This window comes from Rhinopithecus bieti, unplaced genomic scaffold (genome assembly GCF_001698545.2).
Source record: "Rhinopithecus bieti isolate Rb0 unplaced genomic scaffold, ASM169854v2 scaffold_7888, whole genome shotgun sequence".
NCBI lineage: Eukaryota > Metazoa > Chordata > Mammalia > Primates > Cercopithecidae > Rhinopithecus > Rhinopithecus bieti.
In genome coordinates, this window is record NW_016805944.1 from 1,469,463 (window position 1) to 1,485,135 (window position 15,673).

Here is a 15,673-nt window from a genome sequence, read left to right on the forward strand (position 1 = left end):
ATAGTATCTATACAATCTAAAGGCTACAGTTCAATAAGTATTGGTAAATGCATATACCCGTGTAACTAGTACCCAAGATATAAAACATCATCATCACTCTAAAAAGGTCCCTCCTCTGCTCTGTCTCCCTGACTTCTCTCCTTATTGATTAGTTCTGCCTGTTGTTCAACTTGATGTAAATGAAATCATACATTATGAAATTTATATTTAGCTTTTGTTCATTTGATACTTTTGAGATACTTCTTGCTGCATGTATCAGTAGTTCATTTCTTCTTTTTTTTTTTTTTTTTGACACATAGTCTACCCCTGTCACCCAGGCTGTAGGGCAGGGGCACAAACACGGCTCACTGCAGCCTCAACCTCTTGGGCTCAAGCAATCCTCTTACCTCAGCCTCCCGAGTAGCTGAGACCACAGGCACATGCCACCATGCCCGGCTCCTTTATTTTATTTTTTGTAGAGATGGACCTCACAAGTTGCCGATAGTGGTCTTGAACTCATGGGCCCAGGTGATCCTCACCGCTTGGCCTCCCAAAGTGCTGGGATACAAGTGTGAGCCACCACGCCTGGCCAGTTTATTTTGTTTGCTACTCTTAATAAAAGTGTATTCTTTTATTTTATTCCAGTATATGAATATGCCATGCTTTGTTTGATAACTGTCCTAATGATGGACATTTGGGTTGTTTCCAAGTCGTTGCAAGTAAAGGTGCTATGAACATTTGTGTACAAGCCTTTATATGGATGTTTTCGTTTCTCTTGGTAGAAATGATATTCTCCCAGTAATTATCTAGGAGTAAAATTTCTGGGTTGTATGGTAAGGGTATATTTAATTTTATAAGAAACTGGCTGGGCACGGCAGCTCACACCTGTAATCCAGCACTTTGGGAGGCTGAGACGGGCGGATCACCCAAGGTCAGGAGCTCAAGACCAGCCTGGCCAGCATGGTGAAACCCGGCTCTACTAAAAATACAAACAGCTGGATGTGGTAGCGGGTGCCTGTAATCCCAGCTACTCAGGCAGCTGAGGCAAAAGAATCGCCTGAACCCGGGAGACAGAGGTTGCAGTGAGCTAAGATCCCGCAACTGCACTCCAGCGACACAGCAAGACTCCGTCTCAAAAAAACGAAAACAACAACAACAACAACAACAACAAATTTATAGGAAACTACCAAAGAGTTTTGCCATGTGGTTCCAGTTGCCCCATATCCTTGCAATATTTAATATTTTCACAGTTTAATTTTAGCCATTCTGTTTGGTATAAAATGGTAACTTATTTGCTTTTCTTTGGTGAATGGTGCTATTGAGTACTTTTCCATGTGATAATAAATAAACATTTATTATGTCATATAGTTCTTAAGAATCAGGAATTTAGGAACGGCTTTGTTGGGTGGCCCTGGCTGGGAGTCTGTGGACCTGAAGTCTTGCCCAGGGCTGGAGGATCTACTTCCAAGAAGGCTGACTCACTTGAATCAAGAATGAAAGTGACCAAGACTAAAGAGGCAGTGTCTTCATAAAATTTTGGAAGTGACATATTACTTCTACTATATTCTGTTGGTCATACAGACCAACCCTGGTACATGTGGGAGGGGAGAATACAGGGCTGTAAACACCAGGATACAGGGATTGTTGGGGAGGAGGGCATCTTGGAGGCTGGCAACCACAATTCTATTACTACAATCAGTTAAAAATAATTGATTTTTTAAAGAATATTAAATCAGGCGGGTGGATCACCTAAGGGAGTGGTGGCTCACCCCTGTAATCCCAGCACATTGGGAGGCCAAGGCGGGTATATCATCTGAGGTCAGGAGTTAGAGACCAGCCTGGCCAACATGGCAAAGCCCTGACTCTACTAAAAATACAAAAATTAGTGGGGCACAGTGGTCTGCGCCTGTAATCCCAGATCCTCGGAAGGCTGAGGCGGGAGAATCACTTGAACCCTGGCAGCAGAGGTTGCAGTGAGCTGAGATCACGCCTTTGCACTCCAGCCTGGGCGACAGAGCAAGACTCCGTCTCAAAAAAAATAATTAAATAAAGAATATTAAACCAATCTTATATTCCTGCAGAAACCGCACTTGATTATGCTGTATTATGTATTTTATATGTTGCTGGCATTGGTTTGCTAATATTTTCCTAAAGATTTCATCTGTGGTCATCAGTGACATATTCTATAATTTTATTTTCTTGTATGTATTTGTTAGATTTGATTGATTGATTGATTTGATTAAGACCACGTGTCACTCTGTCACTCAGGCTGGAGTACAGTGGCAGGATCATGGTTCACTGCAGCCTTGAACCTGGGGGCTCAAGTAATCCTCCTATCTCAGTCTTCCGAGAAGTTGGGGCCACAGGTATGCACCACCATGTATAGCTAATTTAAAAATCTTTTTGTGGCTGAGCACGGTGGCTCATGGCTGTAATCCCAGCCTTTGGGAGGTGAGACAGGTGGATCACCTAAGGTCAGGCGTTCAAGACCAGCCTGACCAATATGGTGAAACCCCGTTTCTACTAGAATTTCAAAAATTAGCCATAGACTAAATACAAAAGTTAATCTCACTCTGTTGCCCAGGCTGGAGTGCAGTGGCATGATCTCAGCTCACTGCAACCTCTGCCTCCCGGGTTCAAGCGATTCTCCTGCCTCAGCCTCCCGAGTAGCTGGGATTACAGGGGCATGCCACCACGCCTGGTTAATTTTTGTGTTTGTAATAGAGACGGGGTTTCACCATGTTGGCCAGGCTGGTCTCGAACTCCTGACCTCAGGTGATCCATCCGCCTCGGCCTCCCAGAGTGCTGGGATTATAGGCATGAGCCACCACGCCCAGCCACTAAACATCAAATTATGTAATGCATGCTGTTTCGGTCAGTGGCATACTAATAGCAATTGCATGATAATGCAATCCAAGAGAAAAGTTTTTTTTTCTTTTTCTTTTTTTTTTTTTTTTTCTTGAGACGGAGTCTTGCTCTGTCGCCCAGGCTAGAGTGCAATGGTGCCATCTGGGCTCACTGCAAGCGCCGCCTCCCAGGTTCACGCCATTCTCCTGCCTCAGCTTCCCAAGTAGCTGGGACTACAAGCACCCGCCACCACACCCGGCTAATTTTTTGTGTTTTTAGTAGAGACGGAGTTTCACTGTGTTAGCCAGAATGGTCTCGATCTGACCTCGTGATCCGCCCGCCTTGGCCTCCCAAAGTGGTGGGATTACAGATGTGAGCCACGGTACCTGGCTGTTTTGTCTTTTTTTCTTTGTTTTTTTTTTTTTTTTTTTTTTTTTTTTTTTTGAGACAGAGTCTTGCTCTGTCACCAGGCTGGAGTGCAGTGGCACTCTCTCGGCTCACTGCAACCTCCGCCTCCCAGGTTCAAGCAATTCTCTTACCTCAGCCTCCCGAGTAGCTTGGGACTACAGGTGTGCGCCACCACGCCCAGCTAATTTTTTGTTTCTGTATTTTTAGTAGAGACAGGGTTTCATCATGTTAGCCAGGATGGTCTCAATCTCTTGACTTCATGATCCGCCCGCCTTGGTCCCCCAAAGTGCTGGGATTACAGGCGTGAGCCACCGCACCCAGCAGAGAAAAGTTTTAACTAAAATCACAAAGAATGAAATTTTTGGTTTTAATTTATAGATACGTTTTTGTTTCAGAGACATATGACAGGATATTGAGCATAAAAAGTCACATTAGGATAAAACTTTATAGAGAAAGTAAAATGTAGGTGGAACTTCAAAGACAGCAGGGAACAATGCAAACTCTTAAAAAAGAACTGGTTGGTGTATTTTTAAGTGGCTTTGGAGGGAGACAGAGGAGCAGGGGTCTGGGAGCCACTAGGATGTCTTTGACCCAGATCTTTCCCATGCTCATCACCCCATGGCCAGGCTCACAGCTAAGCAGAGCCCCTGTCTGGACCTCAGTGGCAGGTGTGGTTTTGTCCCCAGCAACAGTCGGCAGGGTCACTGGAGTTCAAGGCCAAGGCTGAGTGGGCTCTCGATGCCTGCATTGCCCACCAGCCCTATGCCAGAGGAACAGGCTTGTTTGCAGTGTGGCACTTGCCCCCTGGGCTGTTCTCAGAGTCCTCCTGGTTCACCCCCAGTCAAGGAGGGATTCTGGGCTTAACCCCACCCTCAGCCATCTGGCACGTGTGGTCCTAGTCTCCAATTCCTTCTGCTTCTTGCCACCGCTCTTTCCCCCTCTCCCCTTCCTCCCCCTGCCCGCCCCGTTCCATGAGTGCCTAGGTCTCAGCAGCCTCCCTGCTGGCTCAGTTACCTCTCAGCCATCTGCTCCCGCCTCAAGGCTTGCATCATTGATTCCCTCCCCTTCTGCCTAGTCGCATTACCACCCCCCTTACCTCCCCACCCCAGCCAGCTTCCCTTTGTTCTTGTGACTTCTGCTGTCTTTCCACCTAAGACTGCTGTTTTATTGGGTCTTGAGAAGGGAGCAGCAGAGGTGCAGAGGTAGAGGCTTGACCTGTGGAATCCTGGGGGCCAAGGTGGCTTGTTTGATTTTTTTGAAAAAAGTTTTAATTATCTGTTTTGGCCAGGCACAGTGGCGCACACTGGTAATCCCAGCATTTTGGGAGGCCAAGGCAGGCGGATCGCTTGAGCTCAGGAGTTCAAGACCAGCCTGGGCAACGAGACGAAACCTCATCTCTATTTAAAAATAAAATAAAATAAAATAAAAGACCAGGCACAGTAGCTCACGCCTATAATCTCAGCACTTTGGGAGACCGAGGCAGGTAGATCATGAGGTCAGGAGTTTGAGACCAGCCCGTCCAACATGGTGAAACCCGGTCTCTACTAAAAGTACAAAAATTAGCTGGACATGGTGGCGTGCGCCTGTAATCTCAGCTACTCGGGAGGCTGAGGCAGGAGAATCACTTGAACCCGGGGGGTGGAGGTTGCAGTGAGCCAAGATCACGCCACTGCACTCCAGCCGGGGCAACAAGAGGCTCTGTCCCAAAAACAAAATTCGCCAGGCGTGCTGGTTCTTGCCTGTAGTCCCAGCTACTTGGGAGGCTGAGGCAGGAGGATTGCTTGATCTCTGGGATTCCAGGCTGCAGTGAGCCATGATCCTGCCACTGTACTCCAGTCTGAGTGACAGAGTAAAACCCTGTCTCAAAACAAAAACAGAAAGCCGGACTTCCTTACTCTATTTCAATTGCTGACAGAAATGCTGGAATTTATGAGATTATAGTGTCGGAGGGTCTCTCTTGGCTTTTTAATTGTCATCATCCACTGTGCTGCAGGATTAAGGAGCCCAGCAAGGCCTTTCGCACCTGGACAGGTGAACCTGGCATAAATGCCCAGAAGCAGAATGACTGACTCCAGGGTGTGCACGGATTTACACTTACACCAGCAAATGGGTGAGAAGGTCCATTTCCTCACAGTCGAGCCACCTGGGGGCTGTGTCTGTTTTCGTTTTTTCTACTTTGAATTAATTTTAGACTCAGAGAAAAGTTACAATAATAGTACAGAGAGTTCCCGCATACCTTTCACCCAGAGTCTCCGGATGATAACATTTTACATAACCACAGTGCAATGAGGCGACCCAGGAAATGAACACTGGTATAAAGCCTGCAGGCCTCATTCCTATCTCAGCAGTGTTTCCACTGGTATCCTTTTCAGCCTGTTCCAGGATCTTCTCCAGAAACGCACGTTCGTTTAGGTGTCATTTTTTTTTTTTTTTTTTTTTTTTTTTTTGAGACAGAGTCTCGCTCTGTCGCCCAGGCTGGAGTGCAGTGGCCGGATCTCAGCTCACTGCAAGCTCCGCCTCCCGGGTTTAAGCCATTCTCCTGCCTCAGCCTCCCGAGTAGCTGGGACTACAGGCGCCTGCCACCTCGCCTGGCTAGTTTTTTGTATTTTTTAGTAGAGACGAGGTTTCACCGTGTTAGCCAGGAGGGTCTCGATCTCCTGACCTCGTGATCCGCCCGTCTCGGCCTCCCAAAGTGCTGGGATGACAGGCTTGAGCCACCGCGCCCGGCCCATTTCTTTTATTTATTTATTATTTTTTTTTGAGACTGAGTCTCAGTCTGTCACCCAGGCTGGGCAGTGGCGTGATCTCGGCTCACTGCAACCTCTGCCTCCTGGGTTCAAGTGATTCTCCTGCCTCAGCTTCCCGAGTAGCTGAGATTACAGGTGTGCGTCATCACACCCAGCTAATTTTTTTATTTTTAGTAAAGACGGGGTTTCACCCGGCTGATCTCAAACTCCTGACCTCAGGTAATCTGTCCACCTCAGCCTCCCAAAGTGTTGGGATTACAGGCGTGAGCCACTGCATCCGGCCTGTCCTATTTGTCCATAAGCTTCTGAGCCCCAGTCCCCCACCATGGAGGGAGCTGTTTTGTCTTAGCAGCACATTTCCTGAGGAAAGGATTGCATTCCAGCCACCTGCAGTTTCATGCTCAGAAAAATCTTGAACAATAGTTAACTGTGGCCAAGTACGTCACTTTACTTGACTCCGTGGGTTAAGATATCCCTCCTTTCTCTGGGAAATCTCCTCCCTGGGCCTGGTCAGCCATTGTGTTGTGACCTAGAGTGTCTGAAGTGCCTGTGACCTGGAGCTCTGGGGCTAAGAGAGATCTGAGCTCAGGAGTTTGGGTCCTGAAGTTCTGAGTGGCCCCTGGAAGTGGATGTGACAGTCGAGTAAGAAGAGGGCTTGGGAAATGGTACCCTGAGAAATGCCAGCCACTGAGGCCGAGGAAAGGGTCTATACCAGAGACAGACGGGTGGAGGGGGGCCTGGAGCCAAGAGAAGCACACGTCTCCAGGAGGAGGGGTGATGCACAGTGCCACATTCTCGAGGGGACAGATAACACCAAAAGCATCAGGAGAGAGAGAAGGGGGATGGGGAGCCAGAGACAGGGAGCCATACCCATTGTCCATGGCCACCTCCTGGGCACCTCCACAGATCAGCTTTTTCATTAAGTGCCTGCTCTGTGCCTATCTGGGGCTGGGGACAGTGCAGTGACCGAGTTAGGCTCAGGCCCTGCCTGCATCGGCCTCACAGTCCAGTTGGAGAGACAGACTTGTCACCATGCAGTGAGGACCCAGAGCAGTCAGAGCTCGGATGGAGGAGCCCAGCGGTCTGGAGGTCAGGGAAGGCTTCCTGGAGGAGGGGACATCTGAGTTGGGATTCTCTGTTATGTAAGACAGATGAAAGGGAGTGAGTCTGGAGGGAGAGAGTTCAGGGAGGAGACAGAAAACGATTCTATGTAACCCAAGAGTAGATTCAGACCAGTGGGTAGGACGTACTTCCAGGAATAAAATTCCTAATAGGAGTCAGGAAGAGGATATTAGGTTAACATTTACAAACAGCATTTTCTCCCTTACTCTGTCATTGCCATTCTCCCAGTCCTGCCAGTTGAGTATTTTGAGTCCTAGTATTGATGAGGAAACACCAGGGCTCAACTTGCATATCCAGAAAGTGACAAAACCAGGATTTGAGTCCAGGTCTATGTGACTCCAGAGTTCTTGCTGCCATTTATTAAGGCTGGCCTTGTGTTAAGCCCAGGGAGCTTTGAGAACCTTGAGAATATGTCTGACCCAGCTTGTGGTTCAGGGAGGGCGTCCTGGAGGAAGGGACAGTTCAGCTGCGATCTGAAAGAAGAATTGGGAAAAGACCGGAAAAGAGAAATGGAGGAGGCCGGCTGCGGTGGCTCACGCCTGTAATCCCAGCACTTTGGGAGGCCGAGGCGGGTGGATCACATGAGGTCACGAATTTGAGACCAGCCTGGTCAACATGGTGAAACCGTGTCTCTACCAAAAAATACAAAAATTAGCCAGGTGTGGTGGTGTGCATCTGTACTCCCAGCTACATGGGAGGCTGAGGTGAGAGAATCACTTGAACCCGGGAGGTAGAGGTTGCAGTGAGCTGAGGTCACGCCACTGCAGTCCACCTGGGACAGCATGGTGAGACTCAATCTCAAAAAAAAAAAAAAAAAGAAAGAAAGAAAGAGGGAAAGAAAGAAAGGAAGGAAAGGAAAGGGAAGAGAAGGGAAGGGGAAGGGAAGAGGAGGGGAGGGGACAGAATGGGAAGGGGAAGGGGAAGAAGAGGGAAGGATACTATTGTCCAAGTTCTTTTAAGAGAGAAAGTAGGACCACTGACTTACTCATTTTATGAGTCCAATAGAATACTGATATCAAAGCCTGACAAAGCCATTACAGAAAAGGAAAATTATAGGTTAAGATCTCTCATGAAGTTGGAGTCAGGCCAGACATGGTGGCTCACACCTGTAGTCCCACTACTTTGGGAGGCTGTGGTGGGCGGATCACTTGAGGTCAGGAGTTCAAGACCAGCCTGGCCAACATGGAGAAATCCCGTCTCTACTAAAAATACAAAAGTTAGTTGGGCATGGTGGCCGGCGCCTGTAATCCCAGCTACTTGGGAGGTTCAGGCAGGAGAATCACTCGAACCCGGGAGGCAGAGGTTGCAGTGAGCCAAGATCAAGCCACTGCACTCCAACCTGGGCAACAAGAGCAAAACTCTATCANGGAAGAGAAGGGAAGGGGGAAGGGAAGAGGAGGGGGAGGGGGACAGAATGGGAAGGGGAAGGGGAAGAAGAGGGAAGGATACTATTGTCCAAGTTCTTTTAAGAGAGAAAGTAGGACCACTGACTTACTCATTTTATGAGTCCAATAGAATACTGATATCAAAGCCTGACAAAGCCATTACAGAAAAGGAAAATTATAGGTTAAGATCTCTCATGAAGTTGGAGTCAGGCCAGACATGGTGGCTCACACCTGTAGTCCCACTACTTTGGGAGGCTGTGGTGGGCGGATCACTTGAGGTCAGGAGTTCAAGACCAGCCTGGCCAACATGGAGAAATCCCGTCTCTACTAAAATACAAAAGTTAGTTGGGCATGGTGGCCGGCGCCTGTAATCCCAGCTACTTGGGAGGTTCAGGCAGGAGAATCACTCGAACCCGGGAGGCAGAGGTTGCAGTGAGCCAAGATCAAGCCACTGCACTCCAACCTGGGCAACAAGAGCAAAACTCTATCAAAAAAAAAAAAAAAAAAAAAAAGCACTGAAGTCTCATGAAGCAGCACTCAAGAGGGTCTCCTCTCTGCCTTAGTCACACCACACTGGAGAGTGTTTCCATGGCCACTGCACCGTATAGCCGAGATCACGCCACTGCACTCCAACCTTGGGGACAAAGCGAGACTCCGTCTGAAAAAAAAACGGAACATAGAATAATAAAAACTGCACACAAATCCCCTGTAGAAATGGGGGAGTGGAGGAAGGGCAGGCCGTGTGGGGACAGAGTGCTCACCTTTCATAGTGGCGCTGGATTATGAGTAGCTAAAAAATGGTTTAGATCTGGACAAACCTCCATTTGAAGAGCTCAGAAATGAGTGAGGTGTGCTTACTACGGGCTGTCCAGGAGATGGCGCTAGGGGAAAACAGGCTGGCAACGGCAGTAGTTGAGGGTTCCTCTGAGGAGGGAACTTTGACTACGTTTTATAGTTTGAGTACTTTGTTTTCTTGCAATGTGTTACTTTTATTTGCGGCGGGGTTGGTGGTGGGGCGACGGGGAATGGTAGGTTGTTCTTTTCTTTCTTCTTTCTTTTTAATTTTTTTTTTGAGACAGAGTCTTGCTCTTGCTGCCCAGGCTAGAGTGCAGTGGCGTAGTCTTGGCTCACTGCAACCTCCGCCTCCCGGGTTCAAGCAATTCTCCTGCCTCAGCCTCCCGAGTAGCTGGGATTGCAGGGGCCTCCCACCACGTCCTGCTAATTTTTTGTATTTTTAGTAGAGATGGGGTTTCACCATGTTGGCCAGGCTGGTCTTGAACTCCTGACCTCATGATCCACCTGTCTCGGCCTCCCAAAGTGCTGGGATTAAAGGCCTGAGCTACCGCGCCTGGCCAGTTTGTTCTGTTCTTCTCACCAGTTCCTTCTGATTGCTGCGTGGAGCACAATTGCAGAGGGTGAGGCTGGGGCCGGCAGATGGGAAGGAGGCTGGAGATGGGACCCACTTATGTGTTAAGCTTAGATCTCATGAGCATCATGCGTGTGCCTGGCCTGGCACTGGGCAGTGCTGGGGACACAGCAGTGACTGTGACAGCCCTGGGCCCTGCCCTTGTGAGGCTTACAGGACAGTGGGGAGACTGATTGCAGACAAGTAACTGGATAGCCACTATTCCTGGTTGTGATAGGCACTCGGAAGTGGATAGACAGCCTGTATTCCTCCTATTCAGGAGGTCAGGGAGGGGAACGTTGGTCAGAGCTGGGATGGATCCTGGACCAGGACAGCAGAAGGGAATCCACTGGGAGAGATGTTCAGGATGCAGAATGGACCCGACACGCAGCTCAGAGGCCGTGGGAGGAGGGGAACAGCTGGGATGAGGCCCCGGTCTCTAGTGGGGGGACAAGTGTGGGCCGGGAGCTGGGTTCAGGTTTGGACATGCTGAGTGTGAGGTGTCTAGGAGACATCTGGAGCCTGTTGACCCCGCAAGTGTGGTGAGTCCTCCAGCTTACTCTGTCCTGGCGCTTTGCAGCTATCACTTCTAGAATCACAGCCCTGTTGTGATTCATTCCCACCTGGGCCTTGTTTCCTGAAGCCCACATCTGACCGCTGACCCGAGAGAGAATGCCGTCGGCCCCTGCTCTAAGAGCCCTGAAAGCCCATGCCTGCGTGCGCGCACACACACTCTCTTTGATTTGATTTCCTGTGGCCTGGGTACGTGCCCACTCCCACTGGCACACCCACACCCACCTGCTGGCCCAGATCCCCATGCGTGGTCTACGCTGAGACACTTGGAATTGCACGCTGGGAACCCTACCCAGGAAGGCCAGAGGAGCTGGAACCCTCAGCCCTCACCACTCTCTGGCCACCGTGCTAGGTGTCCCTGACATGAAGGAGGCAGTGACAGTTACGGGCCCAGCTCTGGGCCACCACCAGGGCTGGCGAGTGTCATTGTCAGGATGATGCTGTCCTTCCTGTGTTACAGAGGGGGGCTCGGGGCAGGCTGTCATTGACCAGAGAGCAGGTGGCGGAGCCCTAGGGGGACCCCAGGTCAGCCTGACCCTAAGACCTCGTGTGGGAGGGATCTCCACAGCCTGGACCCCAGGAACCCACAAGCCCAGGGCCTAAGCCACAGTCAGCTGTAACAGTAACTGCAGCAGCTGACAGTGACAGTGACAGTGACTGCTCGGGCCCTGGGCTGGTGCCTCAGGTCTTCCCTCCAGCTCCAGCAGAGCGCCCCCAAGCCTTCCTGCCGCCCCACCCCTTTGAAGATGAAAGATGTGTAGTGGCTGGGCGCAGTGGCTCTCTCCTGTCGTCCCAGTACTTTGGGAGGCTGAGGCAGGATGATTGCTTGAGCCCAGGAGTTCAAGACCAGCTTTGGCAACATAGCAAGACCCCATCTCTAAAAAAACAAAACAAAAAAAAATTGAAAACAGCCAGGCATGGTGCGGCATCTGTAGTTCCAGCTGCTCCAGAGGCTGAGGTGGGAGGATTGCTTGAGTCTAGGTGTTTGAGGTTGCAGTGAACTGTGATAGAGCCGCTGCCTTCCATCCTGGACCACAGAGTGAGATCCCGTCTGTTAAATACATAAATAAATATGATGGAATATGGCAAGAGCCCATCTCTACTCAAAAAAATAAAATTAGCCAGGCATGGTGGCATGCGCCTGTAGTCCCAGCTACTCAGGAGGCTGAGGCGGGAGGATGACTTGAACCTGGGAGGTGGAGATTGCCATAGCACTCCAGCCTGGGCAACAGAGCAAGACCCTGTCTCAGAAAAAGAAAAAAAAAGAATTGTGTGCCCTCTAGTGCATTTTCAAGTTGACAAGTAAAACTTTTTTCATAACCTTAAGTAGTTGTAAAGGATGGAATTTCTGGTTCTGGTGTGTTATGATATTGACATGTCCAGACGGCTGGTGTATCCTTCCCTTCATATTTATTGCAAATTACATACAATAATAATGATTTGATGCCTACCAATGTCTGGTTTAAGGAGATATATATATACATATATATATCTCAGGCATAGTGGCTCACACCTGCAATCCCAGCACTTTAGGAGGCCGAGGCAGCCAGATTGCTTGAGCCTAGGAGTTCGAGACCAGCCGGGCAACATACTGATAACCCCCATCTCTATTTAAAAAAAAATACAAAAATGGCCGGGCGCAGTGGCTCACGCCTGTAATCCCAACCAACACTTTGGGAGGCTGAGGTGGGCGGATCACGAGGTCAGGAGATCGAGACCATCCTGGATAACATGGTGAAACCCCGTCTCTTAAAAGTACAAAAAAAATTATCAGGCGTGGTAGCGGGCACCTGTAGTCCCAACTACTCAGGAGGCTGAGGCAGGAGAATGGTGTGAACCCGGGAGGCAGAGCTTGCAGTGAGCCAAGATCGCGCCACTGCACTCCAGCTTGGATGACAGAGCGAGACTCCGTCTCAAAAAAAAAAAAAAATTTTAGCCAGACATACCTGTAGTCCCAGCTACTCAAGGGACTGAGGTGGTGGGAGGATCACTTGAGCCTGGAAGGTCGAGGCTGCAGTGAGCCATGATTGCACCACTACACTCCAGCCTGGGTGACAAAGCAAGACCCCGTCTCGAAAATAATAAAATAAAACAAGCTCTTCTTTTCAGTTAGAAATTTCACATGGTTTCTTTTCATTCGTGTACTTTTGTATTTACAGTCCATATACCCACAGAATTCCATCTAATGATTTATATGTCGGCAACCAAAATACATACAGAAATTTACATGTTAATTTCCTGTGACCATAAGGTTCTAAATGCTAAATTGTTTTCTTCTGGATTGAGTTAATTTTGAAATTATTATTAGTGCAGTTACTTTAAAATGTTCATCTTTTGGCTGGGAGCAGTGGCTCACAGCTGTAATCCCAGCACTTTGAGAGGCCAAGGCGAGTGGATCACAAGGTCAGACGATCGAGACCAGCCTGGCCATGGTGAAACCCCTTCTGTACTGAAAATACAAAAAATTAGCCAGGCATGGTGGTGCACGCCTGTAGTCCCAGCTACTCAGGAGGCTGAGGCAGGGAAATTGCTTGAACACGGGAGGCAGAGGTTGCTGTGAGCCAAGACTGTGCCACTGCACTCCAGCATGGCGACAGAGCGAAACTGCATCTCTAAAACAACGACAACAAAAGAGTTCATCTTTTATACATTTTCATGAATAATTACTAAACCTTTAAAGTAAAAGAAGATGTTGCAAATGAGTCTGCAAAAGCACCAGACAAGGGTTCCCTCTGTGGTTTCATGTGCCCTTGGATGAATATTAATTGTTGCAGGAGTGAGTCAGGTGCAGCATCAATTCTGCACTGGTTTTAAAGACTCAAATGCTGAGAATCTTCCTTCAGAAAGAAGCAGCTAGGCAAGGAAGGAGTTTTTGTTCCAGCAGCACCACTCACTTCTTGAGCTCCCACCAAGGTATGTGCCCAAATCCTCTCTGTGAAGAGCTCGCAGCTCTTAGCTGCACCTTCAGGGCTGATGAAATTCTAGGATTGGAGCCATCAGACTTGCAAAACTGATTGATTATTACAAGTGTATCTAAGTGTTCAGAGGCACTTAGCATCGATTGCCACCTTAAGCTGCCCTTTGGAGCCAGGAGCCCCCATTCCCCCCACCTATCTGCAGCCCCAACTTTGCACTTTGGGAAAATAAGGCAAGAAAGGGGGTTGGTCTTTCTCCTGGGAAGTGGGTGGGGTGACAGTGCCAGGGCAGGACAGCCTGGCTGGCGGTGGCTTAAGGGAGGAACACAGGGAGCTAAGCATCTGGCAACTGGACCTTTACACCGTCCATGAACTTTGCGCTGTGGAAGTCCCTGGTGTCCCTCTTGGGGCGTGGCCCCTCAAGTCTGAGGACCTCCTTTCTGGGGCAGTGTTTCTCATCCCTGGCTGCTCGCTAGAATATTCTGGTCTTTTAAAAGACCCCTGGGTTACCCAGGCTAGGTGACTGCATTCCCTGGGTGAGAGGGGTGGGGCTTGCAGGGGGCTCCCAGGGCGCAGCTTGACCCCTGTCTTCCCCCGCAGTGTACCACTGGGTGGAGATGCGGACCAAGATGCGCATCATGGGCTTCCGAGGCACGGTCATCAAGCCGCTGAACGAGGAGGCGGCAGCCGAGCTGGGCGCGGAGCTGCTGGGCGAAGCCACCATCTTCATCGTGGGCGGCGGCTGCCTGGTGCTGGAGTACTGGCGCCACCAGGCGCAGCAGCGCCACAAGGAGGAGGAGCAGCGCGCCGCCTGGAACGCGCTGCGGGACGAGGTGGGCCACCTGGCGCTGGCGCTAGAAGCGCTGCAGGCGCAGGTGCAGGCGGTGCCGCCACAGGGCGCCCTGGAGGAACTGCGCACAGAGCTGCAAGAGGTGCGCGCTCAGCTCTGCAACCCCGGCCGGTCCGCGTCCCAGGCAGTGTCTGCGTCCAAGAAATAGGAGTTTGCTGGACCCTGAATTTGGACATGGCCTATGTACCTAACGTGGCCTTCTTCCCACACCACCCCTGCCTGTGCTGGCCCAGTGGAAATCACCAGGATCTTGGTGCAACTTGGCATTTGGTTAGCCCTGCTGATAAGAGCAGCAATTACCTGCCACTGGTACCAGCAGGTGAAGCGTTGCAACATAGCCCCCTCCATCATCCTTCACTCCCTAGTCCCCACTCCAAACCAGGACGACCTGCAAGGTCCCAGCCAGCGGGACACCGCGGGCACTCTGGCAAATGAAAAAATGGAACCTGGTCTTGAGCTGAATCAATGTGTTATTGTTAACCCCCACACCGGGTTTACCTGATCAGTGTTAACCGTTACCGGGACACTCATCTGTTACACTGGAACACCCCCTTGTTTTTGTCAATCGGTACAGACCTCTGTAAGGAAATGCAGTGTGTTGCAGTGGCCTTTTCTCCCCGTCACCTTATAAGGTCAGCTCTAGCTGAGCATCACTGCTCTCTTTAGGAGAAAAAACAAAGGTGCGACTGGGAGCCATGGCTCACACCTCTAATCCCAGCACCTGGGGAGGCTGAGGCGGCCAGATCACTTGAGGTCAGGAGTTCCAGACCAGCCTGGCCAACACGGTGAAACCCCATCTCTACTAAAAATACAAAAATTAGCCAGGTGTGGTAGGATGCGCTTGTAATCCCAGCTACTCGGGAGGCTGAGGCAGGAGAATCGCTTGAACCCACAAGGTGGAGATTGCAGTGAGCCAAGAGGGCACCATTGCACTCTAGCCTGGGCAACAGAGCATGACACTGTCTCAAAACGAAAAGTTAACCAGGCGTGGTGGTGGGTGCCCGTAATCCCAGCTGCTTGGGAGGCTGAGACAGGAGAATTGCTTGAACTTGGAAGGTGGAGGTTGCAGTGAGCCGAGATTGTACCGCTGTATTCCAGCCTGGGTGACAGAGTGAGACTGTGTCTCAAAAAAAAAAAAAAAAAAAAAAAATCCTGGCCGGGCACGGTGGCTCACGCCTGTAATCCCAGCAGTTTGGAAGTCCAAGGTGGGCAGGTCACTTGATGTTGGGAGTTTGAGACCAGCCTGACCAATATGATAAAACCCCGTCTCTACTAAAATACAAAATTAGCCAGGCGTGGTGGCATATACCTGTAATCCCAGCTACTTGGAAGGCTGAGACAGGAGAATTGCTTGAACCCGGGAGGCAGAGGTTGTAGTGAGCCGAGATTGCACAATTGCACTCCAGCTCGGGCAACGAGCAAAACTCCATCTTAAAAAAAAA

General features: G+C 49.9%; 1 protein-coding gene across 3 annotated transcripts in view; it reads left to right on the forward strand.

The window, feature by feature from the left end:
- The window catches only part of OPA3 (outer mitochondrial membrane lipid metabolism regulator OPA3), a 63,053-nt gene that overhangs the window by 21,069 nt on the left and 26,311 nt on the right, over positions 1-15,673 (forward strand). Inside the window, exons 1-2 of one of the 3 annotated variants that reach the window (XM_017874359.1) lie at positions 13,081-13,379; positions 13,982-15,040. The exons of 1 other annotated variant lie outside the window; for it this stretch is intronic. In XM_017874359.1, coding sequence (XP_017729848.1) covers positions 13,289-13,379; positions 13,982-14,379 — 489 coding nt within the window. In that variant the 5' untranslated portion in view covers positions 13,081-13,288 and the 3' untranslated portion in view covers positions 14,380-15,040. Of the gene's footprint in view, positions 1-13,080; positions 13,380-13,981; positions 15,041-15,673 lie in introns of those variants that run through there. One more of the 3 variants, XM_017874358.1, reaches the window with a different exon arrangement.